The 26,609-nt window shown below is 41.4% G+C and overlaps 1 protein-coding gene across 1 annotated transcript in view; it reads right to left on the reverse strand.

Moving 5' to 3' along the window:
- The window catches only part of DDX31 (DEAD-box helicase 31), an 86,756-nt gene that overhangs the window by 32,823 nt on the left and 27,324 nt on the right, over nt 1–26,609 (reverse strand). The window contains exons 14-17 of the mRNA XM_036752026.1: nt 23,570–23,629; nt 15,510–15,560; nt 12,967–13,106; nt 5,273–5,354 (exon numbers count right to left, since the gene is read on the reverse strand). Coding sequence (XP_036607921.1) covers nt 5,273–5,354; nt 12,967–13,106; nt 15,510–15,560; nt 23,570–23,629 — 333 coding nt within the window. The remainder of the gene's footprint in view (nt 1–5,272; nt 5,355–12,966; nt 13,107–15,509; nt 15,561–23,569; nt 23,630–26,609) is intronic.

Genomic DNA, 26,609 nt, shown 5'->3' on the forward strand with positions numbered 1-26,609 from the left:
CCCAGACAGGTAAAATGCTCCCTTAATGAGAATGGGTCAAACCCCTGAAGGCATATGAATACCCCATAGGATTGGCTCCCCCACCCTCAAAGGCACAGAGATTCAGTATTGGTTAATGAAGCTAACTTGCAACCAATGGAGTGGAGGACAATGGTTGTTAAGGTGGAAAAATCGCTATGGTTCTTTGAGCGTGCCATATTTTCTGTTTGGAAGGTCCCAGTGATCTTGGGGAGGGTAGACACAGATCAAACAGGAGAGAGCAAGAGGCTAGTGATCTGATTTTAATATTTTACAATGCCAAAGGAAAACTCAAGTTAGGCTAAGTTTCAAGACTCATTTCATAGCAACGAGAAACTTGCAGCAAAGACAATTTGGGGCTTATTTTTATAAGGATGGAAATTTCACAGCCCATTAGATTGAGAGAAAGATCAAGAGAAGTAGGCCAAACAATTTTTTTGGGGGGGGGGGTAATAAATTTGTGGTGGTGGGTTTTGTTTTGGTTTGTTTTTCAAAGAGCATGCCCTAATATTTCCAGCTTCCAAGATGGTTTTAAACAAAATGGAAGGATTTTGCTTTAATCACCTTATTGCTAGGCTGATTTTTCCCCCCAAGGTCCCTAGAACCTTCTGAGTGTTTCCCAGTAAAGTTGAAAGATCAGATTTATTCTCTTTGTAGGTGGGTGAACATTCACACACCCAGACGTAGCCATATATATTTTATATACCTAAATATGAAATATACATTTTACAGGTGCTTCACCACTTTCTCACTTCTCACAGAAGCCCAAAAAGGTGTGTGCCGAAGGGATATTTATAATGGACTTCAATCGAGCTGGGTGAAGAAGAGCTGCATTATAATGAGGTTTCTGTATGTCTGTGTAAAATATATAGTGATTGTACCCACATGCATCTGCATAGTTCATCGCAAGACAGAGGAGACCATGTAAATTATGGGAAGCAAGTTAAGTTGTATGTACTAGGTTCTTCACACAAAATAGGATCAGAGGTTGCATATGGTACCTATTCTATTTTTCTCACTATTCACCTGGGTCAGGATTGTCTTGAGTCAAAATAGATCAGTTTGACTATTTTGATTAAATAGATTAAAAATTTTTTTAAATGCATATTTATCAGGGATCTCAAAAAAAGTTAACTTGGAATTTTTGTTTACATGACATCTAATACCTGATATAAGGAATTTTATTCAGTGATGCCACTAATTAATTTGGAGTCACTTCAGTACAGTCTCCATCAAAAAAATTTTTTTTTTTAAAGAAATACCAAGAACCTTATTGAGGTCCAACAAATCCTCTAAATCCTAGGAAGTCTTCCTGATTGCTTCTTAAATTAGAGTGAGAAAAAAATATCTTGGACACTTCTGGAGGACAGAGGCCAAGAAAGTTACTTTTGCAAGTTTTTCAAACTACAGAGAGAAATGCAGGTGCCATCTTTCACTTTGAGGAGAAAAGGAAACCTTTATCAGGATAAATTTAATTTTCTTCCTTCTATCATGATCAGCTGGAAGAAAGGTACAAAGAATGGTGACATCCTTCCCAGAAAGAACTGTTTGGTGGCCAGAATACTGACTATCCTCACTAGGAGGCTAGTTCTAGGATGAATGTAAACAACTGGCTCTAGAGTCAAGACGATTTGGGTTCAAATCCTACTTTTTACACTTCCTTCCTGTGTGGCTCTTCCTGGGCCTCAGTTTCTTCTTCTGCATAAAGAGGGGGTTATACTGTATGGCCTCTAGCCCTTGATCTAAAGACCTACAATCCAAGTGCATTGAGTTTGCTATACCTATCTGATTTGACCCAATCTCCAATGGCCTCTGAAGTCAAATATTTTTTGGTCAAGCTCTTTTCAATTTCCAGAGAGTAGATAAATGCTTGTGTTTCTTTTGGGCGCAGTCCGATGAAAAAAAAGGTGGGGGGAAGGGAAAGGAACAAGCATTTATATAGTGCCTGTTATGTGCCAGGATCTCTGCCAAGTTCTTTCTACAAATATTATCTCATTGGATCCTTACAACAACCCTTCAAGGCAGGTGCTGTTATTATCCTTATTTTACAGCTGAGGAAACTGAGGCAGACATAGGCTAAAAGTCTGGGGCTGGATTTGAACTCAGGTCTTCCTGACCCTAGGCCCTGTGCTCTATCCACTACAGCCCCAGCTGTCTCCAGACATTGAGCCCAGATTCTAATTCTATTCCTGTGACCAAATCAACTGTCTAAGGTTCCACATGACACATATTGTACTTTAGTTTCCTCACCTATGAAATGGAATACTAAATCCTTGGAAGGAATAGACCCAACCTCACAAAGTGTCATCATTTAGCTAAAATGAGATGTGTGTGAAGATCTTCTTAACAGGTAAAGAAACAAAAAATGGCAAGGCATTGTAACCATCATGATTATTATCATCATCATAAAGGCTATATGGCATAGTAGCTAGAGAGCTGGCCTGGAGTCGAGGGGAAATTAGGGTTAAGTCCCGCAGCTCACCCTACTGGCTGTGCCATCCTGGGGGAATCACTACCTCTCCATCCCTCTGGCTACTCTCTAAGATGATAAGTTATCAGTGGGTGGTACACCTGCTTTGGGGAGGGAGTTTCCATGCTGTGAGTTACCTCCCACCATTGAACTCACAGGTTTGGACCAAATAAAATGTATCACGATCATTAAAGCCCTCCCTTGATTTCTTCTTCATGGTGTAGAGATGCCCCCAAGTTCTCAAAGGCTAAGGCAACAGAGCACAGGCTCTGGCAGGTTGGTTTCAAGTACTGACCTAGTGAAGGACAGCATGTCTGTAGTGGAAAGAGCAGCCTAGCTCTATATTCAGAGGAACTCATCAGCAGCTTCACCACAGGGGATGGATTTTCTGGCCACAGCAACTCTCAAAGGCTGTCTGCTGAGCTATGAAGGGGCTGAACTATCTATGGGAGGCAGTACCCATACCAGTGAAATAGATCCTTACATTGCTAAAGTACTGTTAACTCAGGTTCAGTGTAGCACAGTGGAATAAACACCAGAACGGGATCAGAAAGCTTCCCAATTCTGACACAAACTAGCTTGGCTTCTTTGAGGAAGTTACTGCACCTCTGAGCCTCAGTTTTCAAATATGAAAAATAGGCATAATAATCCTTGCTCTACCTACATCCCATGGTTTTCTTATGAGGCTTGACTGAGATCATGTATATAAAAGTACTTTTTAAAATGTTAAGGTGTTATATATGCATAATTATTATCATGAAAACCATTTTAGATCATATGTGTGAACTTTTCTCAGGGAAGGATCTTAGAGTGTCTCATAGATGACCTCTCTTGCTGGATGGAGAAGAATGTGTATGCCTTTGAGGGCTTCTAGGTTCCTGTGGTTACTGTTTGACCACTGACCCAGCTTCTTCATCTGTAAAATGGGGTTAAAAAACCTCATACACTAATCTAACTCAAGAATGTTGTGAGGAAAGTGCTTTGCACACCTTCCAGCACTTATATGAGAACTACTAGGATTAAGGTCTAGATTTTAAACTTCAGAGGCAGCATATCATGGATAAAGAGCTAGGAAGAGCTGGGCTGAAGTCTGGCCACTGTCACATTCTGGCTGTGTGACCCTGGACAAGTCACTTAGCCTTCAAGGTCCTAGGCAATTTTCTAAGACTATAGATTGCAGATCTTCACACAGATGAAATCATAGATTTAAAGTAGACCAGTGCCCCTCCCCTACTGCCCACTGTCTCCTGCCAGTCAACTTAAAACAGGCTCAGTTTTCAAAGCTAGAAGTTGTACAAAGACATATGGCTGTATACAAGTCAAATGCAATAGCATTTGGCAGTGTGTGTGTGTGTGTGTGTGTGTGTGTGTGTGTGTGTGTGTGTGATATAGCCAACTATGTGACATTATCCCAGTTTCTTTATTATGATGGAATTAAAAAAAAAACAAACAACAAGGAAGTATTGCTTGAAATAAGGGACCATCACCAGGGCTTATATAAGATAGTTTTAGTGCTGCTTCAGACATGGGGTCATCAGCAAGTTACTGACCTTTAAAGATTTAGTTTCTTCATCTGTTAACCTTTGTACTACACCTGCCTCACAGGGCTGTGAGAAAGTGCCTTACAAGCAAATCTCAAAGCGCTATATAAACATGAGTTAGTTCCATAGAGATTTTTGGTGTAATAATATTTGTTTTGAGAGGTTTTAGCTCCATAAAATTAAATGTCTTTTCTTTTTGTAAATCTAAAAGGAAGTTAATTCTGTGTTAATGTTTAGAGAGCTCCAGTCTAGTTAGGAACAAACAGGGAAGGTTGACTTGGTTGATACTTGGTTTTTAATTCTTCATATACTGGAGACAATTTCTCAACTGCCCTTTTTAACAAGAGAACTTACAACAGGATCAGTCAACCCTCCAGTACCTTAGACAGATCCAAATAAAGACACAGAAGAATAAAGGGATTTTTAAGCTTGATCTACTTGGCTCTGATTTTCCAGTCTATCCCCAGGCATAAGGAAACAAACGTAAAATATTTAAACCTGCGTACTAAAATTCAAATAATTAATATTTCATGGACAAAACTACAGATAGCATCTCAATGTGTTTATGCATAGAAGCATACATACCATATTGAAGAGTATAGGGGTTTGGGGTGGAAATTATTGCCCAGCAGGGTGAAAAGCCTGATAGAAAGAGGAGACAAGGATGCTCAGAGCTGTCTACAACTGCTCAGTACTTCCATATGGAGCTGCACGGATAATAAAGATTTTTCTTCTTAATGAATGCAACTTTACTCTTCCTCTGTGTATAGTACACACACATTAAAAAATGGATGAAATGAGTGGGTCTGAAAGGAGACATGGAGGTATTTTTTTTTCCTGCTGTCTTGGATGAAGGACTGGAGTCAGTTGTCCTTGCTGATAATCTGGAGAGGGACCACCAGGGTTGAGCATATACTTCTGCCTCCAAATTCATTCTGGCCTGGACCTCCTTTCTGGTAACTCTGCCTGCTGTTGTATGGCATGCTTCCAGTATGGACTGTAGCCCATTAACTGGATGAGACCAGCAAACATGTCCAGAACCAAAGAGGGGGTGGTAAGGAGGGGAGAAAATCAATGTTCCATCTAATCTGGCCCCATCTAATTTGCATGGCTCTTAGAATACAGGTTTAACTTAATAAAGGCAATTGCTAACCCTTAACATCAATAACATTGCCCCAAATCAAGAAACAGGTCATGCTCTCTAGCAATAAATATACTGACAAATCTCAACAAGAAAACTCACCTTGTTCCCCCATCGTCTTCCTTTAAAACGATCATCCATTGCCAAAATAGACAAAATATCCTCCATCTTTATCTCGGATACACTGAAACAAGAAGGATATCTCAGACTGGATTTTCTTTTTTTCCAAAAGACAGCTTATGGCCTAAAAATGGCCTATTCCAAGGTAATCAAACTCAAGAAAAGAGAAAAGTGGATATTTTGCTAAACCTTTATGAATTCCGGAAGGAAAAGGACCACTGTGTTAACATGTGGTTTGATATCCAAGGCAGAATTACAGGAAAGTACTGTGTCTTCTTAGCTAATCTAAAGCCTAAAACAGTTAGCATTTGAACTTTAGGGATTATTTCATCATCTCCCAACAGCTCTTTGACATGAAATAAATGCTTACTGGTCCCACATTGGCTTAGGTGGAAGGTAGTGGGACCATAGAGACATTACAGAGAGCTTTCAAGTCTCCCTGTTCTCCAGAACTGGTTTCATTTCACTGGGAACACAGGAATGAAGTATTTTAATACAGCTTGTCTATTATCATGTTGATATTCTGGAAAAGATAATTACTGAGGAAAGCACCAAACTTGAGGTTGCAAGACTGCCAAGGCCTCCATCTATAGAAAACTATATAGATTGTCCTTATTCTGTCATGTGATGGAGTCACTGCTCCTGTCCTTTCAATTATTAGGCAGACCAAAAGTCAACCTATCTCATTAGTCCTTGGGTGTAACTGGAAAGATGGCAGGAGTTGTGGGCAAATAGCTAAAATGAGCCTTATCAGGAAAAAAAAAAGCTATTTTGCTGGGCTGTACTTCAGAAACAAGGTAACACAGTTAGGCTTGCCAAACAGTGCAAAGTCTGGTCCAGAAAGTTGAGATTTCATCCAACTCTTCAGGTTGGTCCCAGCCTCAGAATACACAAGGTATAAATAGTGAGTACACTGGGTTGCTGCTAATTAGCTGGGTCAGTCACCTCACCTTTCTGGGCCTCAGTTTCTTCCTCTTTATAATGATGCTGGCCCGAGTAATCTCCAAAGTCCCTTCCAGCTCTAAATCCTATGAGCCTATCTTTCTCCACACATATACCAAGCGGGAAATAAAGAGTTGTAGAAAACTCCTTTCCCAGCAAGAAAGAGATAAGAAGAGAAGGGTTCTGGGGGAGAGAAATGAATCACAAAAAGACAACTGATTTTTTTGTGTTGTTTTCTTTTTTTTTTTTTTGAAAAAATATAACAGCAAATTAAAACATGAATGGCAACCTCTTATGTGAAAGAAGACAAGTCTCCCCCTTTCCCCCAAAGGTTACTCTGACACAGCTATGAATGAAAACGTCAACTCTTTGACAGTGATTTGCCTGAAATGTGTCATCTCTTTCCCTCAACAACCTCCACCCCTTCCTATACATACTCTTCTGTCTCCCTCGGCATACTGCCAGCTCACAACTCAACAGAGTTTACAGCAGGAAGAGTCAGGGAGGGGAGTGAGAACAGGCAAAGGCATCCGGGGCACACAGGGGTGATATGTTGATAACTTCATGGAGAAGCCATTTTTTAAAAATAAGTTACTAAGGACACCCTCACATGAGAAAGAAATGATGCAAAGCCTGTCGAGGCTGCCTCCACATTACCCTTGGAATGCTGAGGAAATAAAAGAGCAGAAGCCAAGTTCTCTCTCTGACACATGCTTCCATTCTTGGCTTTTTCCCCCTTCAGAAGAAAGAGGAAAGATACAAATGTAATAGAAGCAGAAAGCGCAGCAGTCAAATTTTGAAGAGAAGCTGGGAAAAGGTGATGTGGGGGGAGGGGATGAGAAGTGGAGGGATAGTTAGGCAATCAAAACCCTCCAAAACTGGGACTAAGGGGCAGACAGGGTGATATGTACAGTTTTCCTAAATGTGATGGGCCACTGATTTTTCTGGGCAGGAAAGACTTCTGGACCAATGGCTTGAATGTGGTTAATTTTAGGAGTTCAAATGCCTTCAGTTGAGTGGAAGCTGAAAGTGAACCTGAGTGATTTACAGTTTAAAAGGCCCTCCTTCCTATTTCTAAGAAATCTTTTCTTCTGAGGAACAAAGAGAATCTGCTCTGATTATTTATGGTTCTAGCCACAGATCTGGATCATCCCCACCTTCCCATGAAAAGAGATAAATAAATAAATTCAGGGAACTGTCTGGTGCCTGATCTAAGAAATACACGTTTTGATGAAGCATTTACATTTTAATAAATCAGTGATGACTTTCATTAGAAACACATTTAAAGGGGAGGAGGAAAAAAAATTAAGAAGTTGGCAAATACAAAGAAGTCGAAAGGATGCAGGAGCAAAGTTATGAGCATTTAGACAGAAGAGGCAGAGGCCCAGTGCACCTGTCTTTTGCCCTGTATGCTAAATTAAATTGTCAGGATTAGCTCCACAATGCTCCGTTTATGAAGGCAGGCGGCAATTTGTTGTGATGGCCCTTGCTGCTGGGAGCCTCAGCCTGCCTTTCTGAATCTTCTCCATGATTCATCAGCCATCCTAGCATCCTGCTGCCTGGCTCTCCCATGTGTGCACACAAACACAAGCACAATTCTTCTATGGACTTGGGAGCATGCAGGATTCCTAAAAGCAAAAGTCCCACTTCCCCACCATCCACCAGGCAACTAGTTCTCACCTGGTTGAAATTTCTCATGTTGATTACCAAAGGGACCTATGCGTAAAGACAGGGGGGAGGGGACGGTGTGTGGGAGTGTAGTACAAAGGTTCCAGGACAAGCTGTAGAAGACCTCAGTTCAAATCCTAGCTTAAACATGGCTATGTGACTATAAGCTACTAATCTTTTCGAAGCCTCGGTTTACTCATCAGTGAAATGGTGATATTCACACTTATTCTACCTATCTCAGAGTGTTATTGTGAGAAAGATTCTTTGTAAACCTTAAGGTGCTACAGAAATGTGAGCTACGATAATTTTTATAATACAGAGGTACATTATCTCACTCCCAAAAAAGCAGGCAGCAAGTTTAATAAATAGCTATTTTGATGTGCTAGGTTTTGTACATCATAGCATGTTCTCAGTACCTAGACTTTCTGGTCAGGGCATTAACATCAAGAACAGGAACAGTCTCCTAAGATAAATGTCTTAAGTCTGTCCATATTCCCTTTAGAGACCAAATGCTAAATTTATCTATTATCCTTGTAATATTTCCTAAGCATTCTAACATACAAAAATATTTATAGCAATTCTTTTTGTGGTGGAATGAATTGGAAACTGAGAGGATGCCCCTCAATTGGAAATAGCTGAAAAAGTTATGATATATTATTATGATGGAATACTATATTGCACTGTGAGAAATGATGAAGGGGATGGTTTCAGAAAAACTTGGGAAGAATTACATGAGCTGATGAAGGAAGCAGAACCAGGAGAACACTGTATCCAGGAAAACAACACTGTAACAATAATCATCTGTGAAAGACTTAGCAATTCTCATCAATACAATGATCCACAATTGCTGAGGAGTCATGATGAAAAATGCTATCCACCTCCAGATAGAGAACTGGTGGTCTCCAAGTGTAGATTCCAAAATAGTTTTGTTTGCTTGTTTGTTTTTCTCTTTATTTTTCTTGCTTTTATTTTTCCTCACACCATGGCTAATGTGGAAATATATTTTGCATGCTTTCATATGTATAATGGATATGGTATTTCTTGCCTTCTCAATAGGTGGAAGGAGAGAATTTGGAACTGAAACTAAAAATTCAAAAAATTTTTAAAATAAACTAATGAGAAAAAAATTTCCTATGCTCACCTTGTTCAATAAACCAAATCAACCACAGAATGTGGAGGTTCTTCTGTTTTAAAAATGCCATAAATTAAATAGGATTTCACCAAGAATGACTGTGTTGGGGTTTTTTGTTTTGTTTTGATTTTTTGGGAAGAAACTATTACCAGGGATGACAGAGTTACTCTTCTTGGTTCTACACTGGACACAGCTCAAGAACAGTTTACTATTTACTACCAATTTCCCCATTCCGTTTGTATTTACATCGTCTTCGAAAAAACCCACATTATTAAATGAGATTAATATAAGAATGCGGAAAATGTAGATGGCCCCAACACTGGCATCAGACAATTATAATTTGACTCTGAAATGACATACGAAGGACAATGATGACAGAGAGACAGGAGAGAGACAGGCAGAGTGTCAGACTGGGAAAGACACAGAGAGTGACAGACAGAGACACATGGAGAGACATAGAGAGAAGTGCATGTGAAGTCCACTGAGCCCATCAGGAAGGAGTGGCGACATGAATGTGCAGGTCTGGATCAGAGTCAAGATGGAACTCTGAAATTAAAGTGTCTCTCCTTACATAATAATTGCTAAAGACTGAGAACTAAAATTTTGCTTATAGGTGAGAACAAAAGTCTATGTAAATAAAGAACCTCTCTACAAATAGAAGAAGCAGTATAATGGTTGCAAATCCATTAGATTTGAAGTTAGAGAACCTGAGTTCAAATCCTAACTCTGTTACTTACTACCTGTAAGGCTGTGGGCAAATCACTTTACCTACTTGAGCCTTAGTTTCGTCATCTGTAAAATTAGGAAGTTTGACCAGATGGTCTCTAAATTCTATAATTCTAAATCTGTAGCAGAGAAGAAACTCCAAAGGTTCTACAAAAGTCTGTGACAACAGAAGAAAGGAACAGATAAGAAATTGAACTGGGACAGTAACTTGGATATCATAAGTGCACAATAAAAATTTCCATCCCAATTTCATTGATTTGGGCTTTCTATAATAATGTTCTAAAATCAGCAAGTCTGAAGGATAGAGTCTCTCATGCTACATTTATAGAAAAGATAGAGTGCTGCTGGCTAGATGATAGCACAGTTAGGTTGCTTCAGCACTGGTTGAATGGCTAGACTCAACGTGTAGCTCTGAGTGGTTTGATATCCACGTTGAAGGTATCTCCAATAAAGAATCAGACAGATGTGTGCTTGGCCCCACATTTTTCACATCTTTAACAATGACTTGGACCAAGGCACAGATAAGCACCCTTATCAAATCTATAAGTAGTACAAACCCAGGAGAGCCAGAGAACACATTTGACGAAAGAATTAGGATTCAAAAAGATCTCGACAGTCTAGAATGTTGGACCAAATCTAATTTAAAAATCTCTTGATTGTGCAATCCAATGGCTTTTTTCTTAGTTCTTGTTCTCCTTGACTGCTCTGCAACATGGACACTGTTGACTCACCACCCCCACCCCCACCCCCATCTAGATGTCCTTTACCCCCTTGGTTTTGACAATACTGATTTATCATTTTTGTCCTGCTAATTGTCCTGCCTAGCCAATTATTCACACTCTCACTTGCAGGACTATCATCCATATCTAGCTCCTTACATTTGAGTGTATCTCAAGGCTTTGTTCATGGATCAGTCTTGTCATTTCTACCTCCATAACATCTCTTGAATCCATCCTTATAGCTCTTTACCCACAGCCACCATACTTGTTCAGACTTTCATCATCTTGTGCCTGGATTATTACAATAGTCACCCAGTTGGTCTACCTGCCTCAAGTCTCTCCCAACTCCAATTAGTTATCCACAGAGCTGTCAAAATGATCTTCCTAAAGCATAGGTCTAACTATGTCACTCCCCTACTCAATAAACTCCAGTGGCTCCCTCTCGCTGATAAGAACAAATCAACTCCTATCATTTAAAGCTCTTCACAACCTGCCCCAAGCTACCTTTCCAACTTTGTTCAGTAGCTTTTCAGTCATGTCCTTTCATAAGCCCTTGTGAGGTTTTCTTGGCAAAGATACTGGTGTGGTTTGCCATTTTCTTCTCCAGTCTAATCTTACAAATTAGGAAACTGAGGCAAACAGGGTCACACAGCTAGTAAGTGTCTGGGGCCAGAATTGAACTCGAGAAGGTGAGTCTTCCTGACTCCAGACCTAGCACTCAATCCATTGCACCACCTAGCTGCCCTAAACTATGTTTCCAATCTTATTATACATTAATCTCCTTCCACTCTACAGTCCATTCAAACCGGCCTTCTTACTTTTCCTTATATGTGACACTCTATTTGCCATCTCTATGTCCCCCATACCTGGAATACCACAAGTCAGTGATGAATATGACTGCCAGGAAAGCTAATGCAATTTTAGTCCATATTAGCTTTTGGGACTAGGTGGTAATAGTTTTACTGCACCCTACCTTAATTAGACTGCAGACATAGTATTCTGTTGAGCTCTGGGTGCTCTATCTCAGGAAGGGCATTGTTAAGCTGGAGGGTGTGCAAAGGAAGGCCACAGCATGGACATATGACATATGAGGACTAGTTGAAGGAATTGGGGACATTCAGCCTGGAGAAGATGGGGGAACAGGTTATGGGAGCTGTCTTAAGTATACGAAAGTTTAGCTTCCAGAAGATGGATGAGCCTTCTTCAGCTTCGCCCCAGAGGAAAGAACTACCAGTAGTAGTAGCAGTACGGGTGGAAGTTGGGAGGAAAACTTAGTTTTGACCTGAGTAAGGAAAAACTTCCTAATAAATGCAGGCTATGCCAAAGTGTGATGGGCTGCCTGGGAATGTGGTGATTTCTCTCTCGCTGAAAATCTTTGTGCTAAAGCCAGATGACCATTTATTGGCTATGTCATGGAAAGGATTCTTATCCAGGTATGGGTTGGATGGTCTCTGATGAGGTCCCTTCCCACTGAGATTCTGTAATTTTATCACATTTTTCAAATTTTAATGAAATGGAAGCAAGATAAAACACCATAAAGAAAGCATTGCTTCACAAACTATGTCTGCCACAAATGAATATTGGTTGTTGGAGTTACCTCTTTGCTCCTTGAGGACGGTATGTCTCATAGAAACTGTATTTCTTCCCCAGGGTCTAGCACAGTGCTCTGGACACAGCTGGCACTTAAGCATTTGTTGAATATAAATTTATCTTGAAAAGGTTGATATCTGGTTCTAGTACACAGGAAAGCTCTACTAGAGTAGGACAAATGCCAAGTAAAGAAGTCCCCAGTAGACCTCATGCAGCATATTCCTTTGTGACTCTGTAAGGCACCTATGTAAGGTCAGGTATTACCATTATCTGTGCACATGTCAAATCCCCTATTAGATGCTAAGCTCCATGAAGACAGGCACCATGTCTATCTAAATCATGTATCTCAGGGCCTGGCACAAAACTCTGCACACAATATCAGGCTTGATGAATGAATGAATAAAGATAGGTGCAAGCTAACACTTCCAAGATGACAGCTGTCATTACTTATTCCCTATGTGTTACCCTAGACCAGCTCCCTAATCCCATTCTGTTTGGACATTGCTACTTAAATTTATAACATCATTGGTTCTTCTGTGGACTTTTTAGAAGACAGAAATATGAAGCAGATAATGGGGCAAGCTGTAATGGGGACATGCCTCTGATAGGGATAAGAGTGACTTGTTTTACTAGTAAAAGAAACTAAATGCAGACCTGTCTCTTGAGGAAAACTAAGTGCAAGAGATCATTCCATCATCTAGCCTTGTATTCAATAAAAACTGGCGTATACTGAAGATATTACAGGTTTTAGTTTTTGCCACTGGCTATTCTGGGACTCATTTAGGGATCACAAGGGTTAATGGTTCATCGTCAGCCTTACAAGGCCCATCCACTGGAAAATTCGACAGAAAGTTAATTAGCTGAGATCAGCTGAAACCTCGTTCAGGTTTCTGACTCACTTGATTTTGTGAGAAGCCAACGAGTTGACATATTCTGCCTCCGAAGGAGCCAAAATGAGCAGACTGCTCCCATGGCAGCCAATCCGGGCGGTTCTCCCAATCCGGTGGATGTATTCTGCAGGTGAAGATGGAGCGTTGTACTAAAAAGGGAAACAAAAATGAGGGAATTCACAGATCAAGGGATTGCCATTAATTGGAAGTGCAATACCCCTTACCTGCCTCCAGGTATCCCAAGAATTAAATCCTGGGGCTGTGGTTACTCTAAGACAATCACAAGAAGAAATCACTCAACCCTGAAACTTCTGGCCTCATTGGAAATAACAGGGCTCTGACATGCAAACACAGACACTGGCCAAGTTTCAGCTAAACGAGACATCTTCTTGTCCCAATATCTTCCTTTTAATTTTATTTCTCCACAGGCCTCCCTCGTCATTTTCCCATTCACATCTTTTCACACAGATAGTCAATCAGGATGAAAATATAAGCACAAGGGTAAATTTCTGCAGTCAAGTCACATGACCTTGGCCTATTTCCTTGGCAAAGAGGCAGAAAAGGGTACTGGGCAGTCCAGAGGAAGAAAAAGACTAATAATACAGTGCTCCAAAAGTACCCCGATCCAATGGAGTCAATTAAAGAATGCAGTGCCCCATGATGGACATGTGGATTATGTGCATACCTCTGGAGGTATTATTACTCAATGCCTAGATGCCGTTTTCCCAAGGAAGATTAGAATTGTGGCTGTATCCTTTCCAAATAGGTCATAAAACTGATGAGAAGCAGCTCTGGATATGGAGAGAGGAGACCCAAGTTTGAATTCCAGGGCCACTACTTACTAGTGGTAGAACCTGAGGCAGGTAATCTAACCTCTTTCTGTGCCTGTTTCCTCAGTTATAAAATGGGAATCATACTTATTTTACAAATGAAGATCACAGCGATGTTTGTCAGGAAAGTGCCTGGTAAATCTTAAAAGTACTTTATTTTGGTCCAGACTGACGATTTCACAGGTCTAGGGAACACCCAGTGTTAGGACTCCCTTGGCCAATGCAGAGAACCAACTCGTCTGCAACTTAAAGCCTTCCATTGTTGTGACTTGCCCAGAGTCACATAGTAAGCATGCATCAGAGGCAGGCCTTGAACCCTGGTTTTCCTGACTCTAAGGGCCTGCCTAATTGTCTATCTACTATGCAATGATGTCTTTCATAAAGTGCTATATAAATGAAAGATACTCTGATAATTTGAGTATTTGGATTAGTGTCAGAGCCCCAGCCTCTTTGGCAAGAACAGAATACAGCACACTAGACTTATAACTCAAAGACTTAAACCAGGGATCGGGACTGGACTTCTGATTTGATTTCAATGACAGAGGAACTCCCTGATAAGCAAAATCTCTTCACCGATGCAAGCTGGCATCTTCTCATCTTTTGCAGTTGACTAGAGCACCAGGAAGTTCAGTAGTTTGCCCAGGGTCACAAAGCAAGTGTAGGGGGAAGGGCTGGGGTTGGGGGGATGGCTTGAGCTGAGGCCTTCCTGACTCTGAAGCCAGCTCTCTCTCTGCTACGCTGCACCATATCATCCCTGCCAATGAGCCCTTTCATTGTCTAAAATAATCAAGAGTTAACTATATATTACTTCTACCTTTTTATTCCTTGAGTGAACCTTTCTTCACAAGAAACCAAATATGAGAATATCAAGCCGACTCTAATACATGGAAAGCCAGCCATCTAAAACTAATCAATTGTCACAGTGTAAGAAGCCTTGAATTGATCAATCTGTTGCATGTGCTTTGCCTCCTGTATAGAAAATGAGCTTTGTCCCCTATCTGCTGCACGTTGTATAGCCACCAGGACAAAAGAAACAATCAATTTCATTGTAAAATGATCACCTGGGAGGAGTAGGTCAGTGTTCTTTCCACTGACAGTCATGTAACGCTATTAAAATGTGAATAAACCACGACTAACATAAACAAGGCACATGTCTCTTGGCCCTCACATAGAAACGGCTTAAAAATACCATTCTGCAGTCTAACGAAAAGAAAAAAACAAAACAAAAGCCACCACACTCTAGTGCTAACACCTGTACCCTCTGGCAAAGCTTCTAGTAGCTAGAGGTACGTGTAAGATGCTGTCAGGAACTTAATTGCTCCCCGCAGGTCAATGTACATGGACACAGCTCTCAGGATAGCTGAGCTATCTCCTTCTGGACACAATGAGGCCTCCCGGGGGCCTGGGTAATTCACGTTGCTTTCAGATTGCAGGGACTATGTCTTTGTTGAAACTTTAGTTTCTGACACACATTAGCCTGGAAGCTGGAGAGCCTGCCACCTCCCTTACCTGATTGTGTATTCTGTCTGTTTTGTTGCAGCCAAAAGGTGGGCTAAGTAAAGGAAAGATGTCAAGAGAACTGTGTTGATAAGTCTGGTTACTGACTGGTTACCCAGGCAACACCCAAGAGGGTAATAATAATTATTCTACTTAGGACTGAAGGATCCATATGTGATTATACAGTATTGCCTCATGCCCACACCATAAGAACTGAAAAATTACCTGAACGATCCATGTGACCTGAGGGAGATCTAAGCCCCGAGCTGCAACGTCCTTTAAAATAGAAGAGAACACAGTTAAAGAAAAGATAGCTACAGAGAACAGTGGCAGGCCAGCCAGGCACTACTTGCCTGAAGGAGCAAAGAGAGAAGGTGGAAAATGCAGTTTCCGATGTCTTCTACCCAAGAGGAAACTGCCAACTAATTATCAGAGACGTCATTATAACAATAACTCGTGTATATAAATAGCACTTTGTGTTTTGCAAAGAGCTCTCCTTTCTATTTTTTCATTCAGTCCTCACAGCAAATTGGTGAGGTAGGTAGGGCAGGGATATGATGCCCACCACATGACCACTAACAATGCCCAACACATAGCTTTGATGGGACTTAATCTTTTCCCCCAGAATGCCCCCCTCTTCAAAGGTATAAGACACCTCTTTATCTTGAGGTTACAGTTTTCTTTTTACCTCTGGTTTTAGGGGAGAGTTGCAGGAGTGTTTGGAGAATCCACAGTTGATTAGCCTCTGGCCTCAGAGGGCAGATGAGCAGAAAGCAATGTACTGCCACTTCTGACAGCTTAATTAAAATACAGGCCAAACCTGTTAATCACTTGAAATGTTTCATTGGAGAATCCCCCAAACTTTGAAGAGAAAAGATTTATTCTGTCCTCCAGCTGGTCCTCTACAAGGGTCCCAGAGAGCAAGAATGTCTATACCTTTCCATCTCTAGCCAGCCTGTTAAGGACATTAGGATATAGGGTTGTGCAACTCCATTGCAATACTCACTTTCTAGCAGGTACTGCTAGGTTCAGAGAATCACCTAAAAACTGTAAGCATCTGGAGCTGAGTAAACTACTAAGCCCACTTGCTCCAAAGGGTCATGGGAGAGAATTTAGGGAAGGGGACTCCAAGCCACTTTCTAGAATTCACATAGAGTTGCCACTGACAGGGCATCAGAACCTGACCAGCTTCCACCAGAACCATATGACAGGATGCTGATTTTTTTTTAAGTTGATGGCAAAGCTTGCATTTATTAAGTAAGCAGAAGCCTAATATACTAAAAGTGTGTCAACCACCCACTGAAGTGTTTTCATAAAACTCCCACACATGCTAAAGAGCTGAAGGCTGATGTTACTGAGCTGACGGCCTTTTGAGAGCACAATTTAGAGTTTGGCACTATCTGAAGAAGAGCAGGAATTGCTTTCTATACCAACCATGGTTGATGTCTTTAAGAAACTGACGGGCTCTTAAATCTGCTAAGCTCTTGTTAAGAAATGATTTATTTTATTTAACTGCTCTTCGGCGGGAGATGCATGTAGACAATGGGCTGCCTGTTCCTTTCAGACAAGCTTTGTAAAAAATTTAATGCTCGTCATTTTAGTAAATTCACTGAGAAACAGATAAAACTCTAAAATAGCACCTGATGTTCGTGAAACTCACTCAAAATACAAACAAAGTGAAATGTTAAATTATGAAGTATCCCAGTAGTCTCTCGGAACAGTAATTCAAGTTCTAAATCCCAAACACAGTCCTACTCATGGGCAATTGGACAAGATTCATCCTACTAATGCTTCTACTGCTATATCTTATGTCAATGGAAAATGACTATTTTGAGGTATACCAAGTATTTGTGTTTCCTCCACATCCTAACTAAACTGTTTCTTCTTACTTAACAGAATCTAGTGCAGGGATGGGGGACTTGTGGCCTTGAGGCCATGTGTGGATTCAATCAAAGGGGCACACTTGCGGACCTAGAGGGCTACATGTGGCCCCCAGGCTGTAGTTTCCCTACCCCCAATCTGGTGTTTAGCATGGTACAATAAAAGGGAACCAGGAAACATGGAGTCTGCACAAGTCAGTTAACCCCTTTGAGTCTCAGTTTTCTTGAATCTGTTAAAAAAAAAGTGGGGAAGAGCACCTGCTTTGCCTACTTATAAAGGTTATAAAGATCATGTATGCAAAAATCCTTTGAAAACTGTAAAGCACTATACAAATGTAAAATATTATTATAATGGCGGTGGTTATATTTCAAATGAAGCCAAATATGGTACGCTAGCAACAAAGCACTACCTCAAACCATCCCCAAATATATTCTCACCAACAATACCTCGAACCCATAAGGGACCCATACATACCCTCCTGCATTTGGCTTCCATACACAGAACTGTAGTGGCCATATTCGCCTTTCCAGAGCCTAGGATGTGGGTTGCAACCAGTTTAATGGGCAGTCATGATGCCTATTAAATGCCTGAATGGATGCAACCCTGTGACTCAGCAAAGGTGTTTAGTGCCTTGCTTGTCCCTTAGAACTTAGAATCCTCTCCTCCAGTTCCACTCATGCAATCTAATTAGGGCAAAAGAATTGTTCAAGTCAGTTCTGAAAGACACTCAATGGTGAGGTCTTGAAGGCCCTAGCTTGACAATTGGCTGCCTCTATGAGACCTAGGAGTACAGATGGAAGGCAGCTTGCTCAGGTGCCAACCTGTCAGTTGGATTAAAATGACTCATTTATTTACCCAAGAACCTCACAAAGTGCTTTAACTAACAGGGAGAGGGGGCCTGCCGGCTCTCCGAGTGAGGGACGGAGAGAACTCGCCTCCGACGCCTTCCCGGCCTGCCAAAAGTCATTATTGCCGAGTGTGGAAAGCCATCAGCAGGGTACAGGCCCCCGTTGTCCGGGTGACAGATTGGGCTGCGTAATCAGAGGAGGAAGGAGAGAGTGCAGAAACTGTCAGAGGCGAGAGCGCTTGGCTGGAGCCGCCAAAAAACTGGCAACATGAGTTAGCGTGACTGAGTAAACAACAAACGATCTCCAAGTGATCTTTCCATTTAAAAAAAAAACATGGAGAAGATGAACTTTATTTAAAAGACACATGCTAGAGAAGGGTGGGGTAAAACTTAAAGCAGTGTGGGGAAGGGAATTTTCCATTCTTCAGCATTCCCTTCACCCCGTATGATCACCTCCTTTGTCTTCCTGACTATTTGGCACCGTGGAAATATACCAGTAGGAGAGGAAATAAGAACCAGGCAGACACAAGAAGGTGCATGAGGCAAAGGAAATCATGAAGGAAGAGGAAAACAGGGCGGATTAGCAGATTATTTGACTGTCCTTCGTAAAAGAACCATGTGCTCGGGTAGCAAGGAAAATTGATTCATAACCAATTAGCTAGAATGAGGTTGTGTAAGGATTGTTACTCTCTGCTCCTTGGGGAAAGGTTACTGTACTTCACGTATATCAAGGACAACCAGGGAAAGCCACACATACCAGCAGGCAGAGCTAACCGGGGGCCTTAAGGACACTGAGACAGTTTAGAAACATCATTTCTGGATTGCTCTCTCAAGGTCTTGTTTCTCTTTCATCTCTCCATTTCATAAACCTGAATCATATTTTTTTTAAAAAAGTTTTCCCATTTCACTCTTCTTTCCTGTAACGAAACAGAAGGTGGTACTACTTATGCCAATTTCCTATACCTTACCTCTTGGGCTCTTCAATTTCATTTTGGAGAGTGGGAACACTAAAATGCTTCTTTTCTGCCAAGTCCCACATACACATTGAACTTGGAACTTCTGCTAGTCCAACGTGCTCAGGGCAGAAAATTACCTTGTCAAATGCCTGTAGACAGCCTTTTTATTGATTGGTGACTCCTTCCCCAACAATCCTCTCATCTGCCCTTCCACCTTTTTCTCATTACTTATGTACATACATATTTCACCCTATTAGATCACAAGCTCTCTGAGGGCAAGGTGAGCATAATTTTTAAAATCTCCGTATCCACAGCACCTAGCACAGTGGCTTAGTACACATGTTGTTGTTGTTATCCAGGCACATCCACCGGGTTTTCTTGACAAAGACACTGGGGTGGTTTGCCATATCCTTCTCCAGTACGTACCTGTTTTACAGATGAGGAACTGAGGCAAATAGGGATTAAGCGACTTGCCCAGGGTCACACAGCTAGCAAGTGCCTGAGGCTGGATTTGAACTCAGATCTTCCAGGCTCCAGACCCCATGCTCTATCCACTGCACCACCACTTAGCTGCCTCCAGTACACATAGTAGGAGCTTGATAAATTTATGTTAGATTTAACTGAATTAATATCAACTTCGAGTATTAAGTACCTACTGTGGACAAAAAGCAATAACAGGCTCCGAAACAATTGTATGGAATGTAAAGAGAAGGGTCCCTGATTTCATAGAGCTTAAGTGAGACAAAGCACTAAGAAACTTAAGTTAGTTTATAAAACCCTCGGGGGAAGACACTCTACTGTTCTTCTTCTTTGTACCCTAGCATCTTATATAATGTCTTGAACATAGTAGGAGGCTACATGAGCTGAAATGGATTATCACTGCATTAAAACAATAGTGAAGAAACAGACCAAAAACCAAACACACACACACACACACACACACACACACACACACACACACACACGCTTTCTGACAGGGAAGGAGATGCTATTGTAACCTTTGGTGGTTACGTAATTTCCAAATCCTTGAAGAGTCACCCACTCTTCAGGTCTCATCATAAGCCTCTTGGGGTGATAAAACAAAATGCCAAGAGGCACAATATGGGGGGTAGCATGGGGAGGGGGAGGAAGACAAAGAACAATTAACAACATGCTTCCTCTTTATCAAAAGAAGCCAATTCTCCATCTGCCTTGTCCTGACGTGGCTCTCGTTCCTCATTAACACTAAGGAGGCTCCTGGAGAGCATTCAGATAGCCTGGCAAGCAACAGGCTGCTTAAAAGGAAGCAGGGTGACAATCCCTCCTCCTAACCCTGGCATGATCTATGACAGTGTGGCGAGTGTGCCCTGCAGCTCTCGGGTGCCAGAAGCTTCAGGTTAAAACAAACAAATATGTTAGGTGAGGCAGCAGGAACACTGAATAAAAGCTCAATCTTTTATCACTGCAGAACTTGGGTTTAAACCCTGGCTTAGGAACTGAGAGATATGGAGCTCCCCAACCATTTTACCAGGACAAGGCATCTACCAGTAGACTGCATTTCAGAGTAAAGGGTAAGAGTGGCAAGGTCATGACACCAGAACTATCTGCTCACACTATAACAAAAGCATATTAACATAGCCATGAAAATTAGCACAAGTCTGTGGGCCTTTGGGAAATTAGACAGACAGTAAATGAGAATGTTTTTAATGTAGTGCCAGCACCCTCCCACTAAAGTCCTATTCTGGTGCCCCATCAGAGGACATAGAGGTGCCTGTGGGCCCTCAAAGGCCAATAGGCCTGACAGGTTCTACCAAGCTGGAAAGGTTTTACATATGGGGTCCTGGAACAGACTCTATGTCTGTTGTCCAAGGACCAGCCTAGCTTATGGTACAAGAGGTTCTTGAACAGGTTGGCCAAAGACTGATGAATTTTTCAGCCACAGGGACTTTTAAAGCCCATACAACATTACAGAGGGATTTTGATTTGCACCTATGGAAAGATTACAATATCCCAGCTCCTTGAAATACTATTGACATATAAGAAATACCAGGGCTATGGGCCATACTTGGTTAAACCAGTGATGCTCTCTGTCTTTGGTTACAGTCACTGCTATGCCACAGGTAAGAGCGAGAAAGTCAGGGGAAATCTGATAGCTTAGGATAAAGTCTGTGACATTGGCAGCAGTTTTGAACCCTTTGACAAAGCTGCTTTAGCAAGCACCAAGGATTGCTCATAACCAGGAGAGCCCAAAGAAGTCATCACATGCTCTTGACCCCAGCTGAGAATTTCATTTCAGAAGCAGTGATCTTTCCTTCCATGTGGAGTTACTAAAAAAAAAAACAAAACTATCTGAACCATGGCTACTTGTAGCTTTCTTTGAGGCTAGCTGCTCATTCACACGCACAAAGCACATTGGCATTTGCATACTTTAAAAAAAAGACAATTTCTAAGAAATGATTTTGCAATTTATTCACCTTCCAGTACTATTAAAGACAGAGTTGGGATATCCTATTGTTGGTCTGACCTACTTGCTGCCTTCCAAACTTCAAAACAAGGCAACCAGCTGGTTTTTGGTTTTGATATAGACAGCACACGACACTGCCCACTCCCCTAGATACTTCAATGTATGTGAGCAGCAAATCCCCAAGAGCAGCAAATACATCAATTTTAGCATCTTGGTATAGTGGAAAAATTGCTAGATTTGGAATCAGGAGATTTCACTTCAAGCCTTAGTTCTGACACTTACTTATGTAACAACAGGCAACTCAGCTCTGAGCCTCAGTTTCCTCACCTGTAAAATGAAAATAATTCTTGTGCTACCTATCTCATAGGGTTATTGCAAAGAAAATACTATTGAAATATGGGCTATTCTTTTTTTGCCTTCAGAAAACAGACTTTGGCATTTGACCTCAACACTGAATTTCTTGAATTGTGTCTATACTATACAGAGAGTTTGTTTTCCTTTCGGTCAAGACCCTAAATTATTTGGAACTATCTTCATCCCTCTAGATCAGGGGTTCTTAGCTTGGGGTCCATGGATAGATTTCAGGGGATCTGTGAAACTGGATGGGAAAAATTATGTATTTATTTTCACTAGCTTCTAATTGAAAGTTCGCATTTCTTTCACTTATGAATTTTTTAAAAAGAGAAAAGAACACCACCCCATTATCCTGAGAAAGGGCTCAGAGGCTTGACCAGGTTGCTATAAGGGTCCAAGTCATAAAAGAGACCTGCTCCAGATCCAGGCATTTGAGGATAATTCTTTAAAAAATATGAACCCTGATCATTTTGACTTCATGGACTCCCTACCCTTGGAAAACTAGACATGAACCTATGTGAGAGGCCATGTGAGGTAGTGGATAAGGCGCTGGACTTGGAGTCAGGAGTATCTAGACTTGATACTTGACTCAGACACTTAATAGCTGCGCGATTGTGGGCAAGTCACTTATCCTCTCAGGCTCAGTTTCATCACTTGGTAAAATGAGGGAGTTGGATTCTATGACCTCTAAGGTCCCTTCCGACTCTAAACCTATGATCTATGATCTGTGGCGGCAACATGCCAGGTTAGCAGAGACACAGCCACTCTGACTGGCATCTGGTTACAGTTCCTCTGATTATAAGTGTCAACTCTGCTTACTGTGATAAATAGAATTAGTGGGTCATTAGGCAGGTCTTTTATTTAGCAATATTTATTTAGCAATATGTATACCCGAAGGAAACCAAAGTTCATTACAAACTTTAAGTAAGATAATTGAGAAGGAAGACAATTCCAATTCAATTTAAGAGAACAACGAATTCCCTAAAAATGTAATTAATTGTATTGACCACAGCCTAGAGAGTTATCCAGTGTGATAAGTTTCTCCATGTTTCTACCCAGGATTTGTTGACTAGATTCACTATATACCGTGTGATGCAATTGAATTTCATTACTGTGCATACAGAGACTCCTCAAATAATCAATTGGGGATTAAAGTTGTATTCTCCAAGATGGTACAATCAGAGAAGTCTATTTTGGTCTTAGGAGAGTACAAGTACACCTCTGGAGAGTATGAAGCATGGAAGATGTGGGTTCTTCAGTCTTAGACTAGCACAAGGGAGATGCACGTTAAACAGGTCAGACATTACACTGGAAGGAGTAGTCATCTAAAATTGCCCAGATTGAGGCCGAATGAACTGGCCCTGAAAATTGCAGGGCAAATGATAGTTTTATAAAATGGCAAATCAAATCTGCCCAACTGCATCTATTTTCCTTTAAGGAAAGATGTGCAGAAGCAAGCAGAGCAATTTCAGACCTGGAAAGAGTTTCTCAGCTCTAATTACTCCCGATAGCTATAATTTACAAGTTTTCGGTGGGTAGAAATCGCCAAGATTCACACATTTTCAGACCAACAGCTGCCACTATTAGAGAGCAAATAGCCCAGCCTTCTACACCGTTGTAGCGGGCTATGTGTAGGCATCGGCACGCCACAAATCAGCATTACAGGAAAGCCAGCAACCCAAGGAGGCCAGAAGTATCCCCTCTCCCCGGTAGGGCTGACGAAAGTACAAAATGTCAAGACTCCCCTATTCCCCAAAATCCAACCTCTCCTTGTCTTCCCCGGGCACTAGCAAAAAATACATACCGTACAAAGCAAGATGCCTGATTTGGATTGTGAGAACTCCTGAAAAACTGCTGTTCTTTCCTACAAAACAAAGAATCACAGATTCTTATTTTCAGCCATCAAATTTTTCTCATTTTCTCAAGTTTCTAGTTTTATGTCCATTTTAAGGCACAGAGGGACTTTACCATGAGAAAGGGGAAAGGACCTCCAAAGTCTGACAGTGGGACTATTCAGGTTTTATCAGAGAGGAAAAAGATGACAACCGAAAAATTAGGGAATAAGCTATCAGTGGAAAAAGTAAAACATTCACTTAAGAACCTGCCCACATAAATCAGGGAGAACACAAGATTCTCAAGCCTTAGGGGGAATATTATTCTTTTACCATCACTTCCCCTCCCCGCAAAAAGATGCTCATTAGCATGATTTTAACAACAGCACATCCTTGTAAACACATCCTTTAGAATACAGGCCAAAACCAAGAGTAAATAAGATCCAAGACTTTATGTGCAGGTCAGAAAACTTGGCAGAGAGGACTGCTCTTGTCCCAGCTCTGCCACTGACTTAGCTGGATGACTCTAGGCAAGTCCTTCTACCTCACCTACAACACAAGGGGGTTGGATTAGATGCTTTCTAAGATCTATTCCACCTCTAAGTCTATGAGTCCATGAGCATAGTTACCAGCTCAGAAATTACTCTGAACAAGTTTAAACACAAGCGTTCTAATGTAGTGGCTTCTAACTTGCAGCTGTAGAATAGCAGGGTCAAATTTATCTAAGACATTTGAAAATCTACATGTGCACCAAGCACTGTCATTCTGATCTTTATTTAGCAAACATGGCTTCTGAAGGTTGAAATGAATAAGGTTTTACACAACTAGGTATTACTATTTTTCAAATGCATGTATATGGTATAGGAATTAATAAAATAGAAATTTACTTAAAGCACTATTGAATTCTGTCCTATATTTTTGATGATAACTATTATCATTGTGAGGGGTTCCCAATTTTTTTTATATTAAAAAAGAGTGTATTTTCTTAAAGGGTCCAGATTAAAAAAGGAAAAAAAGTTGGGGACTACCTGATCGGAGAAATGAAGAACACTTCCCTTTCCTTTATTCATTCCCCTGAAGGATGAGTTTCAATGGTGCTCAAGGCACAGGCTTCTGAGCAATCAGGGCCATGTCCATCTGCCAGTGGGGAGAGGCCTAAGTAAAAGGCAGAATCTCTTATAAGCTCCCCAGGAATGCCATGGTCCCTGGCACGATATTTCTCCAACACCTGAGAGGGAGCATGATGGACAGAGCCAGGAACCGCTCAGCCTTTTGATTCAGGCCTGATCTCCATGGACTTCCTTTGTGCCAGGGCTGCCTTGAACACTAATGAAGCTCAAGCCTGGACCAGGAATGTGCATCCTACTCCCCACCATGATCCCTGACACACGTTGCATAAAAGCTATGGATTCAGAAATTAGACAGGAGGGAAAATAGCTTATTTTATTGCCCTGGCAAAGAGATTCTTAGAGCTAGAAAGGGCTGTGGAGAGCACCCAGCTCAACTTTCTTATTTTCTAGATGGGAAAGCTAAGGCCCCAACAAGTAAAGCAGCCTGACCAAGGCCACAGTAGGAGTTGTGATGGAGCTGGGACTAGAACTTGAGTATCTTGATTTACAACTTAGCTCTTCCAAAACTGAAATCATATACAGAAGAAAAAAAGTGGAGCGCAGTCCTATCAGTCATGTAAGTCAACAAGCATTTGTTAAGTAGTTACTATGTGCCAGACCCCGTGCTAAATACTGGGGACGTCAAGAAAGGCAAAAACAAGTTTAGGTGGACCCCGGGTTCTGCTTGGAACCACAATCTTCAATCCTAAAAGAGTTCCTAAGAATCGGTGCTATGTCACCTAGACTGAATATAAAGTCCATTGATTTGGAGGTGGAGTGGTAGGGGGAAGCTGCTAAATCCTGAGGCCTACTCTGTCATCCCTACCATGAAAAGCCTCCCTCCAACCTATTTTTTTCCTACTGTCCACTACTTTTAGTAAAATTACGAGAATCGTTTGGGGAAACGTATAGAAAGTTCAATGGACAGGGTAACAAACTAGGTTCTATTAGCAGTTTTACCTCAAGCAAACATTTGTTGTCTCACTTTCTCCACCTGAAAAATGGGGATAACATCACTAACTTGCACCTACTTCCCAGAGACATGGAGAAGACTGATCCTTTGTTTAAAGTACTATTTAAATATAAGGTATCAATACTACTGCATTTACTTCTATTCAATGAGTTCCTGAAATGAAAATAAGCTGACTGCTTTCTAAAGATGGGCCAGAAATACAAGAGCTACAGAGTTCTGTGACACTACCCTGATCTCTACCTTTCTGCTAGCAGAGCTCAGAGTTCAGAGTTCAGACATACTTCCACCCATGAACAGAGATCCAGCCTCCAGAACGTTACTTAGCAAAGCTTCAGGTCTCTCACGACAAGAGACTGTGATTTGTGTTAGAGGTTCAGGACAAACTGAGCAAGAGTTTCACCTGTCTACTCTGCTAAGATCAATGAGGGCTGGATAATCAGAAGACCCTACATCGTTTCTCCCACTCAGGAATTAGGAAAAGCGCTAAGATGGGATAAGCCATGATATGACTAGGAAGACTGGGAGTCAGGATACAGAGATTCTAGTTGTCCTGGCTCTGATGCTTACTCACTCTGTGACCTTAGGGAGAATCAATTCCCCTCTCTGGGGTCTCAGTTTCTCCATCTGTAAAATGAGGCAGTTGTATCCAATTTCTAAGGTTCCTTCCAGCTTTGACATTCTATTTCAATCAAAATACAGCACTTGTCTAAATCATCCTACTTCAGGTTGCTGGTTTTCTTTCACCATTTCATGACAAGTTTTCTCACCCAGCCTAGTTATCTCTCCTCTGAGATCACATATTCTGGGTCCACTTTCTGCTGGTCCATTGTTCTATGCTTCCAGTGTGCTTGCCTAACGCTTTGCTTCCCAAACTGGCTCGCCTTCCCTAAATGTGTGACCTAGTTAGAGTACAAGGTTGAATGAGAGAGC

This window comes from Trichosurus vulpecula, chromosome 3 (genome assembly GCF_011100635.1).
Source record: "Trichosurus vulpecula isolate mTriVul1 chromosome 3, mTriVul1.pri, whole genome shotgun sequence".
In the NCBI taxonomy this organism is placed as follows: Eukaryota; Metazoa; Chordata; class Mammalia; order Diprotodontia; family Phalangeridae; genus Trichosurus; species Trichosurus vulpecula.